The sequence below is a fragment of the Pipistrellus kuhlii genome, unplaced genomic scaffold (genome assembly GCF_014108245.1).
Source record: "Pipistrellus kuhlii isolate mPipKuh1 unplaced genomic scaffold, mPipKuh1.p scaffold_m20_p_10, whole genome shotgun sequence".
NCBI lineage: Eukaryota > Metazoa > Chordata > Mammalia > Chiroptera > Vespertilionidae > Pipistrellus > Pipistrellus kuhlii.
In genome coordinates, this window is record NW_023425405.1 from 36,214,597 (window position 1) to 36,234,920 (window position 20,324).

A 20,324-nucleotide genomic window follows, 5' to 3' on the forward strand; every position below is an offset into this window, starting at 1 on the left:
GGGCCCTCGCCTCCGAGACTAGCCGGGGTCACGTGCCCGCGTGCAGTCCACCGGCCGCGGACCCTAGCCCGCCCCGGCCGCGGGGCAGAGGCCACCGGATCACGCGCCCGGCGGCCCGGGCCGGCCCAGCCAATGGGCGGGCGGCGACCGCAGGACCCGCGCGGGCGGGCCGGCGGGCGGAGGGCGTGGGGAGGCAGGCCGGGCGCGCACGCCGCCGGGCCCTATCGCCGCCTCCGCCGCCTCCCGGACGGGAAGTGAGCTGCCCGGGTCCGCAGTGCGAACGCGCCGAGGGGCAGAGGGTCCCGCAGGAGCCCGCACGCGGGGCGAAGCATGGCGGCCGCCAAGGTAAGCGCAGCCGATGGCCCCGGGGGAGCGCGCTGGTCGGACCGGGCCCGGGGGCGCGACCGCTCGGCGCGCACGTGCTGGGCGGGTGCCACCCGGGACGCACATGCAGAGGCGCGCGGGGCGGCCGGGCCACTTGGCAACGGCGGGCGGACGGAGGGGACCGCCGCTCCCGGGCAGCACGGGCGGCCTGGGCGTGCTCCGAGGTCGGATCTCGCCGCGGAAACTTTGCAGGGGACCCTCCCCGTGGTGCCGGATCGGCGCCCGGCGGCGGCGGGCTGGGCTTAGGCGGGCGGGGGGAACCGGTGCGCCCGGGGCGGGGAGGGCCTGGGGGGCAGCAGGTCCTTGGGGCCGCCCCAAGCCCTCTCCTGCGCCTGGACCCGGGGTGGGTGGACCTGGGCTTCTTCTTCCCGGGGACGCACCGGGGCTGGAGCCGGATCCTTTTAGGTTTTCAAGGCCCCGCCCTCCCGCGGGCGGGGAAGTCACCTTGACTTCCGCTTTGGAGATGGCTTTGGGAGAGTTTGGCCCACACTTCCAGAGCACCCCCGCCCCCCACTCCTTGCCCCAACCTTTCTCATCCTTTTCTCCCCAGTCTCCCCATCTGACAACACTTACGTGCAGGCATTCTGAGCGTTTGAGAGGCTTCTTTTTAGAAATGACAGAACAGATTGTCCGGGGAGCCGGCTAAGCCCTGTGAAGTTCTACTTAAAAGGAATTCTGCGGAATGTGAATCATTCACTCGCCCAGGAGGAAAGGCAGCTCGGACAGCCTGACCTTTCCTTTTTCACTTTCCCTCTCTCTCGCTCTCGAAACCTGGACACCATTTCCATCTCTTTGGACTCCATTTCAACTTTTCTGGCAGAATACCATGTTTAGTCCCAATCACTTGAATCATTGGCATGTATTGCTTAAAAAAAGTTCTGGAAGGCAGCCCTTTAATCAAGCCCGCGCAGCTTCTTAGCTCATTTTAAGTGCAGTGAACTTAAATATACCCAACATTTCAAACATTTGTCCTTAATCAAAACTTCGTGATAACCCTCAAGAGGAAAACATGGCCAACACATCATAGTCCTATTTATTCAAGCGAACTAATCACATTTGCATTGGAAATTGTAAGCAGACAAATAATATTTAAATGCTGTTCAATGACTTAAGTTGCTCCAGGCTCCCCAGATCTGTAGGCATCTTCATACTCCTAGACTCCGGGGCCCTAGGTGGCCTTTCCTGTTTCAGTAATTACGAGTTCCATCTTTAGGAGTGTGCTGTGTATTGAGTGTGAACAAATGGAAATATACATACATATATATATATATATATATATATATATATATATATTATATATCTCCTGTTTCCCCAAATATAAGACAGTGTCATATTAATTTTTACTCCCAAAGATGCGCTAGGTCTTATTTTCAGGGGATGTCTTATTTTTCCATGAAGAAGGATACAGTACACATTTATTGTTAAATGAAAATAAAGGAAATTTATTACCTGTATACGGTACAGTAGTACAGTAGTTGTCAACACAAATCAGACAGACTGTGAATCCTACAGTATCAAGAATTTACTCATTTAGTCAATGACAATCATGTCATCATCATCTGGAACATTATCATAACAATCCAATTCCTGAATTTCCTGGTGAATTTCTTGTGACTCCATTTCTTTCAGAATCAGTGGACCAAATCTCTCATGTTTAGCCTGGGGGGGGGCTTATTTTCAGGGGATGCCTTATATTTCACTCAGAAGGAAACCTGTAAGTAGGTCTTATTTTTGGGGAAACACTGTGTGTGTGTGTGTGTGTGTGTGTGTGTGTGTGTACACACACACACACACACATGTATACATATATACATATACATATGTATACATATACATATACGTGTGTGTGTGACACACACACATACATACACACACAAACACACACACATATCTGTTTTAGGTAGACTCTCAGAGGATCACTGGGATTCATTTTTGGAAGCTACGGTTGGTTAACCCTTTCAAACCTTGGCTGTTTCTTTGCATTAAATTTGCATGCAATCAGAATACAAGGCTTGGTATGAATTGTTCCCTCTAGGTGAGTTCTCCCAGGAGAGTGGGTGGGAGTGGATACCTATACTCGACTGTCATTTTTCATATGCAGATGAGTGAAATCATTTCACTTAATTTGGGGATAAAGTAATTGAACTTAAATTGAGGAATATGCATATAATTGGAGTATCAGATAAGACTGATTAGTATGAAGTAAAACAGTGACGTGGAAGCAGGTTTAACTTTTGGGTTGTACTTTTATTGAACTGTCACATCATATCAATAAGTGCAGTTGAATTTTAGCCAAGTGAGAGTCAGGGAAGATGAAACATTTCGTTTTTACTGTTCGGGAACTTGAGTTTTATTTCTTTATTCATTTAAACTTGCTTCTTTTCAGGATATTTAATGGCTCACGTCATATGTACATGTATTTACAATCCAGTAAGACATCAAAATCAAGTCAGAGTAGATGAGAAAAAACAGGATAAAAGGGGAACATAAGATGAAGCCAGGGCTAAGGTTCATGGAAAATATGGATCTACTTAGTAGAGATGACTGAATTTTCTCGCAGCTAAGGCAAAGAGAAAACGATCAGTGAGGTCAGCTACTTGGGAGAGAGGCCTCCTTGTATTGCTATCTGAGGGCAGTCTTTTCTCACATCCTCTCACACACTGTGAGCAAACTGCACTGCAAACTACCCCCTGACCACAAATATATGTATGCGGGTTCCATAAGGCCATTTCTTACAATGTCCATCATTGTACCTCAAGGGCAGTGCAGTACATGGAGTCTTAAAGTGCCCCCAATGAGCTGTGCTGGAGTACGTGCATTCAAGGGTGCCCCTTACTTAGTTGCCTTTGGGCACAATCCTTGGGTGATTCTGTCACCTACAATCAGTGCTGGGTAGCCCATGTGAGTGACCACCCTCTTTGCTTTTTGCTGAGGTGCAGATATTCCATGTTGCTGTGTTGAACACAGAGCCATAAGGTTAACATTCTCAACCAAGGTAAGGTTGACATTATTCCCTCTTAAAGCTAGGAGAGAAGCTCCCTTTAATGGAGGGTCTAAGAAATTGGGCCAAGAATCTGGGACTCAACAATTGTAGGTGAATGCCAGCTCTCACTATGGTGACTTGTTTGACTCTTTCCAGCAGATTTGTTATTTTCTGGATGCACTTAGCCACAACTAGCAGTGTCTTGATCTCTTGTCCATTTATTCTTAGTTTCCTTGGTCTTTTAATGTATTCAAATGCAATGAATTTAATAGGAAGGCTGAGAATTTAGTCATTGCTTTTTGTTTGGATTTCTGCATGAAAAATAACACTTAATGGTGCAAGAGGTGTTTGTTTTTCATGAAGTAACATTGATCTAAAACTCCTGGTGTTTTGAGATGAACTGGAAAGAGCTTCCATTTGCTTGCTGCCTACTTTTGTAGGAATAATGTTGGGCTGTTAGATGGTACATGATAAGTGATGTGCTTGTAGTATTTGGGTTGTCTTGTGTGTTTCTTTGAAAAACTTCCAAACACTGCCCTGTATTATTGATACAATGGAAATGAGTTTTTTTGTTTTGTTTTTTAAACTTCTCCTTTTCCCTCTGCCCCATTTTGGTTGTAGTGAACATTTTCTCTTTGTCACTGGCTGAGTTTATACATTCAGAATGATGAAATTAAACTAGATGAAACTGTTAACAGGGAATGCTCACTCAAGTTCAGGCATGAGAGGTAAAGCACTGGTAAAACTGGCATAAGCTGGACATACTGAGGTTTTGGTTCTAGACCACTGCAATAGCGCAAGTCATAACCTTTTTGCTGATGGAGGGTCTTTCCTTTGGTTTGTAAGAAATGCACATCTGTAAAGCATGATAAGTGACATACAATAAAATGAAGTGTGCCTGCTGTAATGGAGATTTGGTCTGTAGGACTAGTACGTTTAGTATTGGTATTCCATTCTTGGATGAATTGTTGCTATCATCATAGATACACTTAAAATTGTGTACTCATTGAGTTCTTTCTAAATTCCACATGGGACTAAGCTGAGGATATGAAAGTGAATTGGGCCTTTAAGAAAACCACAGCCATATTAGCGGTTTGGTCCTCTCCTGGAAGAGCCCTCCCTTTAGAGTGAGTGCCCTAACAAGGGCTGTGGGAGCATCCGGGGAGGAAGGAGCCCGTTGGGGGGGGGGGGGGGAAGGGTGAGAGCAAGAAATGTCTCAAGGGCGGTATTTCGGAAGAAATGAATGTACCAGTGATAGGAAACAGCAAATGGAAGGCAGAGAGGTGAGAGCACATGCTACATTTAGGGGATGGCAGGTAATAAAATGAATTAAGAGCAGCTAATAGTTATCGAGTGCTTACGAGTTAGGAGATTTAATTTTAAAGCTTTTCATTATTATCTCCCTTCAATTACTTTTAACAGTCTTATGAGTTATATACTACCATCCCAGGTTTACAGATGAAGACTGGGATACCAAGGGGTGATCTGATAAGCAGGAAGTAAGGAGCTGGAGTTCAAATCCAGCCAGTGTGGCTCCAGAGTCTGTACTTTCACCCTGTCTGCTATATTGCCTGTCTGTTGGGATAGCATGGTACACGGTAGAGTTTATGGGAGAAGGGAGGAGGGGAAATTAGGTACTTTAGTATAAACCAAACTTTTAGTTTAGGACTATTTACATAAGTGCCTACTATGTACCAGGCTTTTTCCCTAAGGCTTTACAAGTAATCACTCAATTTTCATAATGCCAAAAAGTAAGTGCTCTTTATTTTTGTCCTCATGTTACAGTTGAGAAAACTGAGGTTCAGAGAGATTATGTCATTGTCTCAAGGTTGTACAGCGAGTAAGTTATACGGCCTGAGTTTGAGCCCTTCTAGTCTGTATTCAGAGTCTCTGCTCTTAATCCTTCTCTTCCCAGGCCTTAAAAGGAGTTCCATCTGCAAAGGTGCATGTGAGGATTCACACACCATCAATTATGAACACGCATATTTCCTGATGGTCCCAGTTCAGTAATTAATCTCTGTAGAATGCTTTGGCACTCGGCATACCTTTCATTCATATACTGAGTGTGTATATTTGTTAAATGGCTTTCAAACCACATCACACAGGCCAGGGATTGTCATGTACCATTTGCCATACAACTCATATACCATACAGTTCACCCACTTAAAGTGTACAATTGAATGGCTTTTTGCCTCATTACAGAGTTGGGCAGCTATCATCACTGTCGTATACTTTTGTGAAAAATTTTAACCCAGTATTTAACCTCCATTTTATGTGTCTCACCTGTGGTTTGTTATTGAGGATAAAATAATACCCTCCTCAGTGGTTTGTTATTGAGGATAAAATGTGATTGAGTTTATTAAGGATATTCTGCAGATTGAAGGTTTGATCTTATTGATGGTAAAAAATGGTAGGCATTTGGTGGTATAATAATTTCATCACGAAGCAGACTAGTTGTTTGTGGTAGGCAGGAAGAACTGCTTAAGTTAGTTTCGTGCTAACATGAGATGGTACGTTTCTGTGGCTTCACTGATGTTTGCATTAAGGGTTTCTTAAATAGATGGAGTTGGGTAAACCTTGGGGTATATGTAACACTCCTCCCCTCATCAATTCTGTCCCCCTTGCCAGGTGAAGAAATGGGGTCTCAGAAAAATTTATAATTGGTCCAGTTTCCCTTGAAGTCCCTTTGCATTTTGCACTGTTGTAAGTGAAGGATTCTCAGCACATTGTAGTCATCTGAACAGGGATAAAAATGCCGGCACCTGGGTGCTACCCAAAGGTTCTGATTTCATTAGACTTCAGTGTGGCATGAGCCTCAGAGTTTTTTTAAAAGCTCTCCAGGTGAATGAAATGTGCTCTAAGGCCACTGCCCAAGGCTGTTCTTGTGCTCTTTGCTTCAATTGATCCTCAGATGGTTCCTTCTTGGGATAAGGAAGAATGAATGCAATGGTGTGTCCAATAAAAGGAAGGGTGTGTGTGTGGGGGATCCCTATAAGTCCTCTTCTTTCCTGGCTACTTAATTTCAGTCCTTCTGCCCATAGCACCTTGGTGTTCAGGCATCGAGTTTATACCCTTTTGTAATTATCCTAGAATATAGGTTTTCTCACCAAAGTGGTTGAAAGTTCCTTTTGTCTCCTGTGAAGCCTCGGTGGTGGTGGGCGCCCGAGGAGGGAAACGTTGCCAAGAACAGCGCTGGTATGGCAGCCTTTCCCCTGGCAAACCTAGTTCCGTGTGGTCCCTGCTCCCCGGCTAGGTCATCAGGCTTTATAAGCTTTGGCCAGCAAATACAGAAGTGGGGGCCGGGAAGGGTTGAAAGTCAGTGTGTCATGTAAGAAAATCAGGGAGCAGGTCTTTTTGAATATTGAGTTCTTTTCTAAGATTTCTGGCTGAACCTGACTCCTGCACCTTTGACCTTTTGTCCTGTGACCAGCCTCCGCTTCTGTTAAGTTCTTTCCTGCCATCATTCTTTCTGTTCTCCACTGCCGATGAGGACGAGGCCTGCTGAGTATGGTCCCTCCTGTGCTCCTGCAGCATAAGCACCTCTCTTCCTTGCCATGTGTGCTTGGTTGCCTCTGGTGGGGTCTTGGAACAGAGAAATGTGTGCATCTGCGGGTACGTGTTGATTAGCTTGGGAGTAAGGAGGATGTACCTTGTCTTGTCACAGGGATGTATAATAATTCCCTTAGAAAAATATTTAACAACTGAGCAAACCTCCCCCCCATCCCCCCACCCTTAATTGCCCATTTAACCAGAACTTCTGGTTGGGTCACACTGACCCAGCCAATGGTGACTTTGGTCTGTTGCCTCAGAATTATTCCCAGTGGCTATTTTGTAGACCTGGTGGTCTGACCTGTTGATTGGAAAACTTTAGAAGATAGAGTACTCTTACTCACCATTTCTTTTGGAAATCTGCTGCTTGAAAATAGGCCTGGATGGTTCCTTGTGACCTTAGGTGCTGACAACATAGCAAAGTGGGCAGCGTTGAAAGTCTTAGCAATTCAGCCTAAATAAGCCACTCTATTTAATGACGATTATTAGGCTGGTTGCTTTGTCTTGATTTCCACATGTAGTCACAGCTTCCACATGTTATCTGGGAACATTGTGGATATGAGTCGGATATGTCAAAGGACACAGTTTTAGGGTAAAATATCTTCCGCATAAGACATTTGCAGTACAATTTCTAAGAAAATTGTAAGTATAGAAAATATAAGTAAATGTAGGGGAAGAAAAAGTTTTCCTCAGTCCTCTTTGGGTCTCTGGCTGGGTCTGAAAATTAAACTGACCAAGACAAATTAACAGGAGAAAAAGCATATCAATTGTATTGAATATTTACAAGCACTTTGGAGCCTTCACCCTACCTAATAAAAGAGTAATATGTGAATTAACCACCATTCCACTACACCCACCAGCCACGCCCACCAACCAACCAATCAGAGCGAGTATGCAAATTAACCCCAACCAAGATGGCTGTGTCCACAGAGAGCAGGAGAGAGGCCAAGGCTACCTGTGGCTTTAGGAGAAGTCAAGCTCTGCAGCCCTGGCTGACCTAGGCCTACAGAGTTTCAATTATAGAAGGTAAACAAATCCAAACAGAAATGGCGGCAGCCACAGAACGAGCAGGAGGCTTGGCTCCATTCAAGGCTACAAAGTTTCAATTGTAGATGGTAAATAAATTCCATATACCAGGGCCTCAGCTTGGATCACCAGGGGGTGTGGCCGGCCTGAAAACCACCACAGGCCCCTCACCCAAGCCGTCCCACGCCCCAAGGGAATCCCACCCTGATCTGGGACACCCTTCAGGGCAAACCAACTAGTCCCCACCCATGCATCAGACCTCTATCCTATCTAATAAAAGAGTAACATACAGATTGACCATCACTCCAACACATAATATGGCTGCCCCCATGTGGCCAAAGATCCTGCCCCATGTGGACACAAGATGGCCAGCAGGGGAGAGCAGTTGGGAGGAATTAGGCCTGCAAGGGAGGGCAGTTGGGATTGATCAACCCTGCAGGGGAGGGCAGTTAGGGGTGACCGGGCCGGCAGAGGAGGGAAGTTGGGGACAAACAGGCTGGCAGGGGAGCAGTTAGACATCAATCAGGCTGGCATGGGAGTGGTTAGGGGGTGATCAGGCTGGCAGGCAGAAGTGGTTAGGGGCAATCAGGAAGGCAGGCAGGCAAGCAGTTAGGAGTCAACAGTCCTAGATTGTGAGAGGGATGTCAGACATCCCTTGAGGGGTCCCAGATTGGAGAGGGTGCAGGCTGGGCTGATGGACATCCCCTCCTCCCCTGATGCATGAATCTTGTGCACCAGGCCTCTAGTAGGCTAATAAGACCCCAGAAGAAGTGATCAGAGCAAGAAGCTGTTATTCCTTTTAGACTAAGAAATAGTACTTTTGTGAAGAATTGACAGGAAAAAGGGTGTTAGGTTAAGGTTAGTAGATGGTGAAGAACTAACCAGGCAGATAAGGGGTAGTTTAACAAGGCTTGCTTGTACAGGATTCTTGACCCCCAATTCCCTATCTCTAGTGATAAAAATGTCTTCCCTCCTCCTGGTACAGGGAGGGTAACCGTAACCTGGGAATTTTGCAAACAGTTTCAGAGAAGGAGGGCGTGTTGGTGGTTGGGTAGGAGGTCACAGTGACCTTCCTGTTTCTGCTGTTTTTTTTTTTTTGTTTTGTTTTGTTTTTTCAGATATCTTTAGCTTAAGATATTCAATATGCTAAGGTGCTATATTTTGGGGTGGTGTGTTTAGAACTCCATCATAAGCCTATTTTGATGCATCTTTAGTGTTTTCTTCAGGGTAGACCCAAGATCCTATTCCCCCTGGAAGGTGATGGCTCCTTATTCACACTGCTGGTTGGAAACCTCAGCTTGCCCGCCTCAGAGATATTGCAGAGTCCGCTTACCTAGAATTGAATTTATCTCCTTGGTCGTGTCTCCTGGTCAGCCCGCAACGTCGTTTTCCTAAGTACCAGGAGAGACAGCACCTGTGAGAATTTGGATGTTGGCAGAGATGGGTTAGGTCACCTCTTCTTCTTCCCCGAGAGGCGTGTCCTGTCTCCTCCATCGATGTCCAGGTTGCCAGTGCTTTTTAGCCACAGCATTGCCATAGCTTCTGAGCTGGTCTTGCCTTTAATTGTTTCCCTGGACTTCGTCTTCATTCTGTCCAGAACTGTCAAAAGAAGCTTCTAAGATGGGCTCTTGTAGTCTCGTTAGTAGCAGTATTGTGTTCCTGAGTATAGATCTTCACAGTTTTAAAAAAAATGCTTTGAAGTGTGTTACTGGGACCAACCGTCTGCCAGCTCCTATACTAAGTGCTGGGCTTCCCCAAATGCTAAGGGTGTGTGTGTTTTCAAGAACTTCAGAGTTTACAGGGATTAAAGTAAACAGATAATCTGAAGACCCAAGTTTCATTATTTGACCTTAATCATCATCTACATTGTAGCAGGGAAGGCGTAACCTCTTTTGACAGAGAAATTTAAGAGTGGCCACTTGCACTTTTTTTTTTTTTTGTATTTGCAAATTACACAGCACTTTATTTCTCACACATATTCCTGGTGCCGTGGGTACAGGCTTAACGGGGTCCCAAGATGTAGCTCTCGTCTAGCAGCAGCAGTGGCATCATCTCTGGTTGGCCAGTCAGGTCAGGTACGAAGTTTCAGTTTCTCGATGGTGTCACCATCAGAGATCCTTGCACCTCGATGTGGCGTAGCATGGCTCCATCCAAGGCTCAGCCGTTCGTCTGTCTTCCGGTGCAGAGCAAACTGCACCCAGACTGGAGGCGATTCGCAAAGGCAAGCTTCCAGTGATCGAGCCACCAGCACAGCGCAGGGGTCAATGCAGTCAAGGACAGCAGTGTGTCCAGTGATCAAGCAATGATCGAAGAGGTCTCTTGGGGGATCTGTTTTTATAGCCTGTTCATACCCACAGTAGTCCAGATGTTTATCTTTACTTACACTTTTGTAACACTCATAAAAGCCAGGCACTGTGTAGGAAATAATTTAATCTTCACTACAGCCCTATGATGTGTAGTGCTGTGTCGTCTCCATTGCACAGTTGGGGGAACTCATCCGCATACTAGTAGAGTGGTTAAGTCTCTTGAGGCACAGAGAGATTAAGTGACTTGTCCAAGGTCACACAGCTTCTACGTGGCAGCGCTGTGGTTTGAACACAGGCAGCCTGGCTCCAGAGCCCGGGCACATGACCCCTGTACCACGTTGTCCTCTTTACCTTGCTACACAGTGTGGATTCATGTTGCATACCAAATGCGATTTAATCTCTCCACCCTGCTAACACGTCCTTGGCCTTGGCTGTGGTCGAACAGTCATTCCCTTGTTATGTCCTTCACGGCAGTTTGTGAATGGGACCTATCCAAACCCTGTTCAAATTCCTCGCCATAAAGCTATGGCAACAGCGTAGTGGGGGGAAAGGAGCCTGCTTGTTTAGAGATAGGAATGTCTTGGGCCATTTCTCTATATTGGTGGGCAGATTTTGCTTATTTTTTTAAAAAAAATTCTTTCCTTCAATTTTAGGAAAAGGGGCCTTAGTTTTATTTCCCAATTCCTTGAAGCACCTGTCAGTATGTTAAAAACCCACGCTCCAAGTTCATAGTTTTTACAGTTGGTTGGTTTCAATCAAGATTCAGACACAGTCCCCACGTGGCATTTAGTTGCTTTGTCTTTTACGTCTTGCTAGCCCAGTCGTGGAGGTAGGTGGCTCGCAAGGAAAGGCCGGTGGTATGTCAGGTCTCTTATCTGACGCTGCCGGGCCCACCGGCAAGCACTTTCCTGTCCCGTGAGCATGCACACGCTATTTCATTGCAGGTGAAGTTAACGCTGCATTTGAGAGGATTCCACTTCCTCCCATTGTCTTCCACTCAGTTCTGGAAGCAAAAGCTCAGCCCCTGGTTCTTTTTGACGGCGGTGCTTGAAGACTTCTGTTGGTCCGTTTTTGGTATCCACCAGCACTTTGAGAAGAGCCTAGTTTTGACCGTTTGCCCAATTTCCCATCAGGTTGTTTGCTTTTTCACATTGATTTGTTCTAAGGGCATTCAAAAAATTAAGAACCTTGGCCCTCTGTCCTACCTGTTACACTTTTACTTATTTATTTTTTTGCAATTGATTTTTAAAGGGCTCACTCTCACTTTTGATTTAAAACATTTTTATATTGCATATCAATTGTTTCCTTTACTGAATTCTGGGGTTGTCTGTCATGTTTAAACACAGCTTCCCACTTTAATATTACCCAAGAAACCACTGGTGTTTTTCTAGTACTCTTTATAAGCGTCTCTCCCTCTTTTTAAAGATTATATCCGATTATCTGCAGTTATTTTGATACAAGATGAAAGGTTAGGGGACCAGTTTAGTTTTTGTAGTTGTCCTTCAGCCCCAGGAGGTCATGAACTGTCACTCCTGCCACATCACCAGCCAGAGTGGCTGCTGCCAGCTCAGCCCAGACCCTCTGCTGGTTCAGATGCTTAAGGTGGAATCTGATTCATTCAGAAGCTGAGAGCCATCCCCTAGGGCTCTGCTGTCCACTGCTGACTGAGCCAATGGGCTTCTGTGAACATGGAAAGTATACCAGTCACCGGGGAGCCAGGCACTGCCAGCTTCTCTCCCAAGTTACCCTCCTTTCGTGCAGTCCTCATACTCGTGTTCTCTCTCTCACAGATGAGAAAACAAGGAGGTCATATTAATGGTTAATGATGGAGTGAGAGCTTACGGTACAATTGTAAACCCCACGAAGTAGGTGTAAACAGCATTCTTTGAGGGGAATATGGTTGCAGAATCTGGAAAAACTTCCTGGAGGGACTGGCATTTTTCTTGGGCCTTTTAAATTTACTTTCAACAATCAAGATAAATGTAGGAAGAAAAGAATGGCAGCATTGCCCTGGCCAGTGTGGTTAAGTTGGTTGAACCTCATCCCATGCACCAGGAGGTCGCTGGTTCGATTCCTGGTCAGTCATGTCACCGTCCATGGACTGTGGGAGAGGGTGGAGGAGGTGCTCACCCGAGTGAAATCATGCAGAGTCTTTGGGATGAAGCCAGGCTGTGCAGGGGGCTCCTGTTCTTTTTTCTTTACACGTCCTCTGAATAGTCCTTGGCTGTTCTCCAGATGTATGATGTTGATGCACAGAAGAATTGTGAACAGGTAGGGTACCATTTAGTGGAAGCAACTTGTCCATTGTCTTTGATTAGCTGCTTTCCCCTGCATTTATTAAGTTAGCTGTTTGCTCTCCGAAGCCATTTTAACTCTCTGTGGCAGTATCTGGGCTCCAGCCACTTGTGTGATCTTCTAAGTAGAGCCTTTCAGCACTTTATAAATATGCCATATACTTTTTATATTCCTTTGTTCCCTGTCAGGAACACACATCCCAATCTTCAGAACAGCACAATCAGTTTTTATTCATTTAAGGAGCAGTAGTAATTTGACACTTGCTAATATGTAACAAATTATATTGGGAGTAGTAATTACAATTTCAGCTGGTGCCTAATTATACTGTAACCTTGATGCTTAAAAAAAATTGAGACTGAGTTCAGCATATAATTCTGGAGAATAATGCTCTACATTAGGCAGGTCTGCCTTCTACTGAACCCTGGGCATTCATGTATCACTAGAGGCCTGGTGCAAGAAATTTGTGCACAGAGAGGGGGTTGTGTCCCTCAGCCCAGCCTGCACCCTCTCCAATTTGGGACATCCCTCTCACAATCAAGGACTGCTGGCTCCCAATTGCTCACCTGCCTGCCTTTCTGATTGCCCTTAACCGCTTCTGCCTGCCAGCCCGATCACCCTCTAACCACTCCCCTGCCAGCCTGATTGATGCCTGACTGCTCCTCTGCCAGCCTTTTTGCCCCTAACTGCCCTTCTCTGCAGGCCTGGTCACTCCTAACTGCCCTCCCCTGCAGGCCTGTTCTCCCTCAACTTCCTTTCTCTGCTGGCCTGGTCACCCACAACTGCCCTCCCTTGCAGAACTGGTCCCTTCCAACTGCCCTTTCCCACTGACCATCTTGTGGCGGCCATCTTGTGTCCACATGGGGGCAGTTATCTTGTGTTGGAATCATGGTCATTTTGCATATTACTCTTTTATTAGATAGGATAGAGGCCTGGTGCATGGGTGGGGGCCAGCTGGTTTTCCCTAAAGGGTGTCCCAGATCAGGATAGGAGTTCCCTTGGGGCATGGGGCAGCCTGGGCAAGGGGCCCGTGTTGGTTTGCAAGCTGGCCACACCCACTCCAGCGACCCAAGCTGAGGTCCTGGTATCTGGGATTTATTTATCTTCTATAATTGAAACTTTGTAGCCTTGAGTGGAGCCAAGCCTCCTACTTGCTCTGTGGCTGCTGCCATTTTTGTTGGAATTTATTTATTTTCTATAATTGAAACTTTGTAGCCTTGAGTGGAAACCAAGGCAGGCCAGGGCTGTGGAATCTTAGCTCCCTCCATCACCCAGGGGCAACTCAAGCCTCTTGCTCTCTCCAGCTCTGTTGCTGCGCCATTTTTGTTGGGATTTATTTATTTTCTATAATTGAAAGTTTGTAGCCTTACGTGGAGGACTGGGCCAGCCAGTATGTGCAGAAAGCTTGGCTTCCTCCATTGCTGGGAAAACCCAAGCCTCCTGTTCACTCTGTGGCCGCAGCCATCTTGGTTGGGTTAATTTGCATACTCGTGCCTGTTTGGCTGGTGGGCATGGCTTATGGGTGTAGTGGAGTGATAGTTAATTTGCATATTACTCTTTTATTAGATAGGATTACTTTCAGCTACAGTGTTGTCCGGTAGCACGATTCATAAGGATTCCTTAAGGTCTTTGTCTTTGCTTGCCAAATTTTTGACACATCCTCCAAGTATTATAATTAGTGTCAAAAACTGGACTTCAGGTTATTTTTGCCTCTATGATTTACTACTGCTTATTTAAGACGAAGGGTAGTGAGCCCTGTGATATTTAAGACTAAGTGTCTTAAATGCCTCGAGCTTCCTTATCTGAAAAATGGAGATATTAATGATTCTTACAGTTTTAGAGATTTTTGAATGAGATCAGATGTAAAGTCATTAGCATTACGCCTAGCATAGTGTCCAGGGCCCAGTCAGAGTTAGCTGGTCAGTGTTAGTTGCTAAAATCAATAACAAATGACCCAGCTTCAAAGACTTTGCCTCCCTCCATGACCCCTGACTCCACCAGAATTACGATCTTAGTTCTGCAACCACTCTACCTTGTGATGATGGCATGTATCACCATACACTTTGTACTAACCGCTTGTTGATACGTCTGTCATTCTCTGTGCAGGCAGGGTCTCTGGCATTGTCTCCTCAATGCCTGGCACTGGGCCTGGCACACTGTAGGCTTTCCCTCGGCGATTGTGCAGCAAGCATGAGCTAGTGGAGCAGCACCATCTAAGGCTGTGGTTCTCAGCTGGGGCTGGGGTAGTTTTGCCCCCTGGGATATTTGGCAATGTCACATCTGGGAGGAGGGGATTACTACTGGTACCTAGTGAGTAAAGTCCAGGGATGTTGCTCAACATTCTACAAGGTACCAGACAGCTGCCTACAACAAACAGTAAGTAATCTGACCCCAAATGTCTGTAGGTCCAAGGTTGAGCAACATCCCTGCATGGCTGTGGCATTTTGGAAAAGGGATGGGCTTGGAGCAGATCAACGTGTTCGGCCCGCAGTTTTTTCCAATATAAAGGAAGATAATCCAACCTGCTGTAAGGATTCTCAGAAAGAAAGGGAGATTCTATGAGTGTGTGCCTAGTGACTGCTTAGTGAGGTTCATCTTGATGGTCCTGGCTACCCATGATTAAAAAAAAAAATAGACTTTAGTTTCATAGCAAAATTGAAAGGAAGGTTCAGAGATTTTCCATATACCACCTGCTTACCCATATTCCTAGTCTCCCCCATTATTGTTATCAGACACCAACAGTGTTAACATTTGTTACAATTGATGAACCTACATTGACACATCATTATTACCCAAAACCCATGGTTTATATTAGGGTTCACTCTTGATGTACATTCTGTGGGTTTAAACAAACTTTATAATGACATGTGTTCATACTGAGTACTTTCAGTGCTCTAACAATCCTCTGCGCTCTGCCTATTCTCTTTCTCTACACCCTAGCCCTGTGAACCGCTGATCTTTTTCTTCTTTGCCTTTTCCAGAATGTCGTACAGTTGGAACCATACAGAATATAGCCTTCTCAACTTGACTGCTTTCACCTAGTAATATGCATTTACATTTCCTCCATGTCTTTTCATGGCTTGATAGCTCACTTATTTTTAGGTCTCAATAATTTTCATTGTCTGGAGGTATCATAGTTTATGCACTAATTGTCAAGATGTTTGTCAAATGTGTGCAGGTGTTTGTATAAATATAAGTTTTCAACTCTTTGGGTAAATACTAAGAAGTACGAATGCTGGCCCAGCTGATGACCCAGTTGTTGAGCATCTATCTAGCTATGAACCAGGAGGTCACAGTTTCATTCACTGGTCAAGGCACATGCTTGATCCCCACTGTGGGGTGTGCAGGAGGCAGCTGATCAGTGATTCTCTCTCATCATTGATGCTTCTATCGCTCTCTCTCCTCCCTTCTCTGAAATCAATAAAAAATAAATTAAAAAAAAAGAAGCATGAATGCAGGATTGTGTGGTGAGAGTAAGTTTAGTTTTGCGAGAGACCTCCAGTCTGTCTTCTAGAGTGACGGTACTGTTTTTCATTCCTCAGTCTATGAGACTTCCTGTTGCTGCACATCCTCACCAGCATTTGGTGTTGATACTCTTCCAGATTTTGGCTCTTATAACAGTTGTGTAGTGATAGTTCATTGCTTTGATTTGTAATTCCTTGATTGCATATATGATGGGGAGCATCTTTTCACATGCTTGTTTGCCGTCTTTATTTTCTTTGGTTTGCTTTCTGTTAATGTCTTTTTTTTTTAAATTCTGTTAATGACTCATTTTTTTTCATTGGGATGTTTGTTTTCTTATTTTTAAGTTTTACAAGTTCTTTATATATTTTGAATAACAGTCCTTTATTTGCTATTCATTTGCAAATATTTTATCCCAGTCTTTTCATTCTCTCGATTCATTCGCTTATCTTTTCATTCTCTTGATAATGTCTTTCACAGAGCAGAAATTTCTATTTTAATGAAGTCCAGTTTATCAGTTTTTCCTTTCGTGGATCATGCCTTTGGTGTTCTATTTAAAAGTCTTTGCCAGATCCAAGGCCATCTAGGTTCCTACTATGTCTTCTTTTCTAAATTTATTGATTTCAGAGAGAGAGGAAGGGAGAGAGAGAAATATCCATTTGTTGTTCCACTTATTTATGCATTCAGTGGTTGATTCTTGCATGTGCCCTGTTTGGGGATTGGAACCCGCAGCCTTGGCATATTGGGGCGGCTCTCTAACCAATTGAGCTACACGGCCAGGGCTCGATCCCCAATCTTTTTACATTTTAGCTCTATGATCTCTATATAGCTTTGAGTTTTACATTTAGCTTTATGGTCCATTTTGTTCCACAGATCTTGGGTATCTGTTCTGGGGAGTGTGTGTGTGTGTGTGTGTGTGTGTGTGTGTGTGTGTGTGTTTTCTCCCAATCTTTTTTCTTTTTGCTTTTCAATTTTGGAAACTTCTATTGAAATATCCTTAGTCTCAGATTCTCTCCTCAGCTGTGTCCAGTCCACTAATAGGCTCATCAAAACATTCTTCTTTACTCTTTTCAGTAGTTTTTGATCTCTAGAATTTTTTTTTGTTCTTTCTTAGAATTACCATCTTTCTGCTTGAACATTGCCTCATTTGTTCTTGCATGCTGTCTACTTTATGCATTAAACCTTTAGCACATGAATCATAGTTGTTTTATATTCCTGGCTTGATAACTTCAACATTCCTGCCATATTTGAGTCTGATTTTGGTGGTGGTTGTGTCTCTTCACATTGTGGGTTTTTTTTGCCTTTTGGGATGCCTTGTCATCTCCCTTGGTAGGCAGACATGCTATCCTGGGCAACAGGAACTGCTCTACAGAGGCCTTTGGTGTTGTGATGGTCGGAAGGAGATTTGGTGTCAGTCCATTAGAGAGCCTGTGTCCCTGGATAGCATATTTCACACGTGTTTCTCAGTGTTTCCTTCCTCTTAGGCAGAGAGGATGGCTGGAGATGTCCAGAGTTTGGGATTGCCTTCCCTCCTGTCAGTTAGGCTCTGATCAATCCCCACAGGTTAGGCTGTCATTAGATCATTTCTCTGGAGGGCAACCTTGGCATAAAGAACAGAGAGGTCTGATGGATTTCAAAATGGTTTTCTTCTCCTCCTGCTGGAAGAGCAAGGTGTTTCTTTCTCCGATGATTCCCTGTGGGGACCAGGTGGAGCTCCAAGAGGCGAAGCTCACCAAATGTGGGGAACCCCCTATGAATGGGTCCCCTAGAGTTTTAAAACCTCCATCTTGTCCACTCTTAAGCCTCTAGCAGTTCATTGTTTCCTGCTCAGACACTGGCTCCCACTGAGGTGTCCATTCAGGGAGTTCTGCTCTGGTCAGCGGTGATTCCCTGGTTCTGCCTTTCTGTGTGTCTAGTTTTGGGGGCAGTGGTTTTCCCGGTGACCTCACTTTTCTGACGGATCTAGGAAGAGTTGTTGATTTTTCAGCTTTTCTGCTTTTCCCTTGTTGGATGGATAGAGTAGCAGCTTCTAGGCTCCTCACCTGCTGGACTGGAAGCCCAAAGTCTCCATCTTTTGTCTAACTTTTCTGTGTTGGAGAAAATCTTCACATTATAAGGCCTGCCTGCCAGAAAGAATGAGTCAGAACTCAGTTCCCACCTTTCCTTGCAGCCAGAACAAAAGCACGTGATCTAGCTCTGCCACTTAGAGGCTGAAGCTTGGCTTTGATTTGGAAGAAAGCAACAGGAGGAAGCTGCTTGTGTGTGAAGTTTCCATGGCAGCTGACCTGACCAGGAGCCAGGCTACCTGCTTTTGTTGTGAGATGGGAGAGAGATTGCTCAGCAGGTGATTCTGGGATAGTTTCCGAATTCTCTGGTGAAAACTTAGCCTCAAGCCTTCCTAACAAGACTGATTATCCAATAGAATTCTAATAAACTATTTTTTCATCATTTATTGTTTGTTGCTAAGTTGAATACATACTGGATCTCCTCGCCTTACATTCCTATTTGGGATTAGAAATATCCTGGAGCTGTGCTATCAGCTTACATTTTTTAAAGAGTACGTAGCTAATAATCACTACCACCGTTAGCTGTCACTTTAGGATTCACAAAGTTGGTTGTTGTCGTTGGTGTTTTTTTTTTTTCTTCTTCTTCATTCTAATTGATCTTTTTGATATATTTGTGACATAAATAAATAGATTTTGGCATTTTACCCATTTTATAGATGAGGAAAGTCAAACTCAGAGTTGTTAACTGACTTGTCCAATGTTCAATTTAGCAGCACACTGAGATCCAAATATTTATTCTAAAGCTGGGGATGTCTGCTTATGTCAAGGTGAGTAAGCACCTTCAACCATCTCCATAAGAAGTCAAAAATATAAACAGAAAAATTCCATAAGAAGTCAAAAATACCTATTTCAGAAAGACTCAAATTGTCTCTTGTCAAATTATTACTCTTGGGAACATTTACTGGAATATTGGCTTCAGCTTAATATCAATAATAATAAACTCTAAAATTAGTATGCTTAAAGCTATTTTGGCATAACAGAACTCAGCTAAAATGCTGACATTCATTTTTTAACTGGGATACTCTCCTTGTGAATATCAGAGTTTTATGGTGCTGACTTTATGGTTGTTTAATATTTGTCTACAATAGCACAGAGTTAAATCCAACACATTTCACAACCTACTGAATCCTTTGATAAACATCTCCCACAGCCTTGAAATGACCCGCTTGTGTAATTACCCAGTGGGTTAACATTTGTGATGTCTGGTGCTTTGTAAGTCAACTGTTGAGTGACATGAACTTTTGGGATGGATTACACAAAAACGTTGTGGTTTAAAGAATACTTAACAAGGCAACTTATCTGTATACTAATTTATATTTCAGTAACTTTTTCCCCCCATAATTCCTACTTTTTTTAATTGGAAATTAGGGAAACTATAGAATAAGGAATGAGTGACTCAGTGAATTTAATTAAAATTATTTTTCTTAAATTTTATTAGACACCTCTTTCTTCCTTGCAAGTTAATGGTAACTGTGGTTTTGGGGAATTCTAAACTTTCTTTTGTAATTACTGATTGTATCAGTCAAGGTTCACTTGCAGAGAACAGAATCCACTGTAGCTGGGTTAAGCAGAGGGAGTTTTATTACAGGGTATTAAATGGCTTCCAGAATTTGTTGGGAAGGTGAAGAAACAGACTTTAGGTTGAGCTCTCAGGAATGACTTCAAGAGCATCACAACAGAGCAGGCCACCAAGGAAGTAGCTGCCTCTTGTGCAGTCATGAAACCACCTGTCTAATGGAGAGTGTTTCAGAACCGTGCTGCCATTGGCATGGGTAGGAGGTTGCCACTGGAAAATCAGACACTTTGTATGATGGTGCTTGCTAAGAAACAGCAAAAGCATGGCCCCTAACTTCCCCATCTTTGCTTTCCAAAACTCTGGCTTTTAAATCTCACCCAACTTCATCTAATAGGACAGCACCGAGACCACATAGCTGCAAGGGAGTCTGGAAAAAAGCCTTCCAGTCTTTATATTTATAGAACAGGAAGATACATGGGAAGATGCTTTTAAGTTGTTAGGTCACACCAGTTGTACTTTCATTGAGATTTTGTTTTACCTACTACACTACTTCCACAGGTACAAAAAAACTATGCAGGAACATTTCTCTCTCCACCTCCTATTCCTGCTTGTCACTGCATGCCTGCATGTATGTATGTGCACATTTTTCTCCCCCACAACCACCATCTCCCCCCTCCCCTCGCCACACACACACACACACACACACACACACACACACACACACAGAGTAGCCTGCTTTT

General features: G+C 44.5%; 1 protein-coding gene across 1 annotated transcript in view; it reads left to right on the forward strand.

Annotated features, from left to right (window-relative positions):
* Positions 1-171: 171 nt before the first annotated feature.
* The window catches only part of SLC25A13 (solute carrier family 25 member 13), a 152,010-nt gene continuing 131,857 nt past the window's right edge, over positions 172-20,324 (forward strand). The window contains exon 1 of the mRNA XM_045578417.1: positions 172-345. Within this exon, the coding sequence (XP_045434373.1) occupies positions 331-345 (15 nt within the window). The 5' untranslated portion in view covers positions 172-330. The remainder of the gene's footprint in view (positions 346-20,324) is intronic.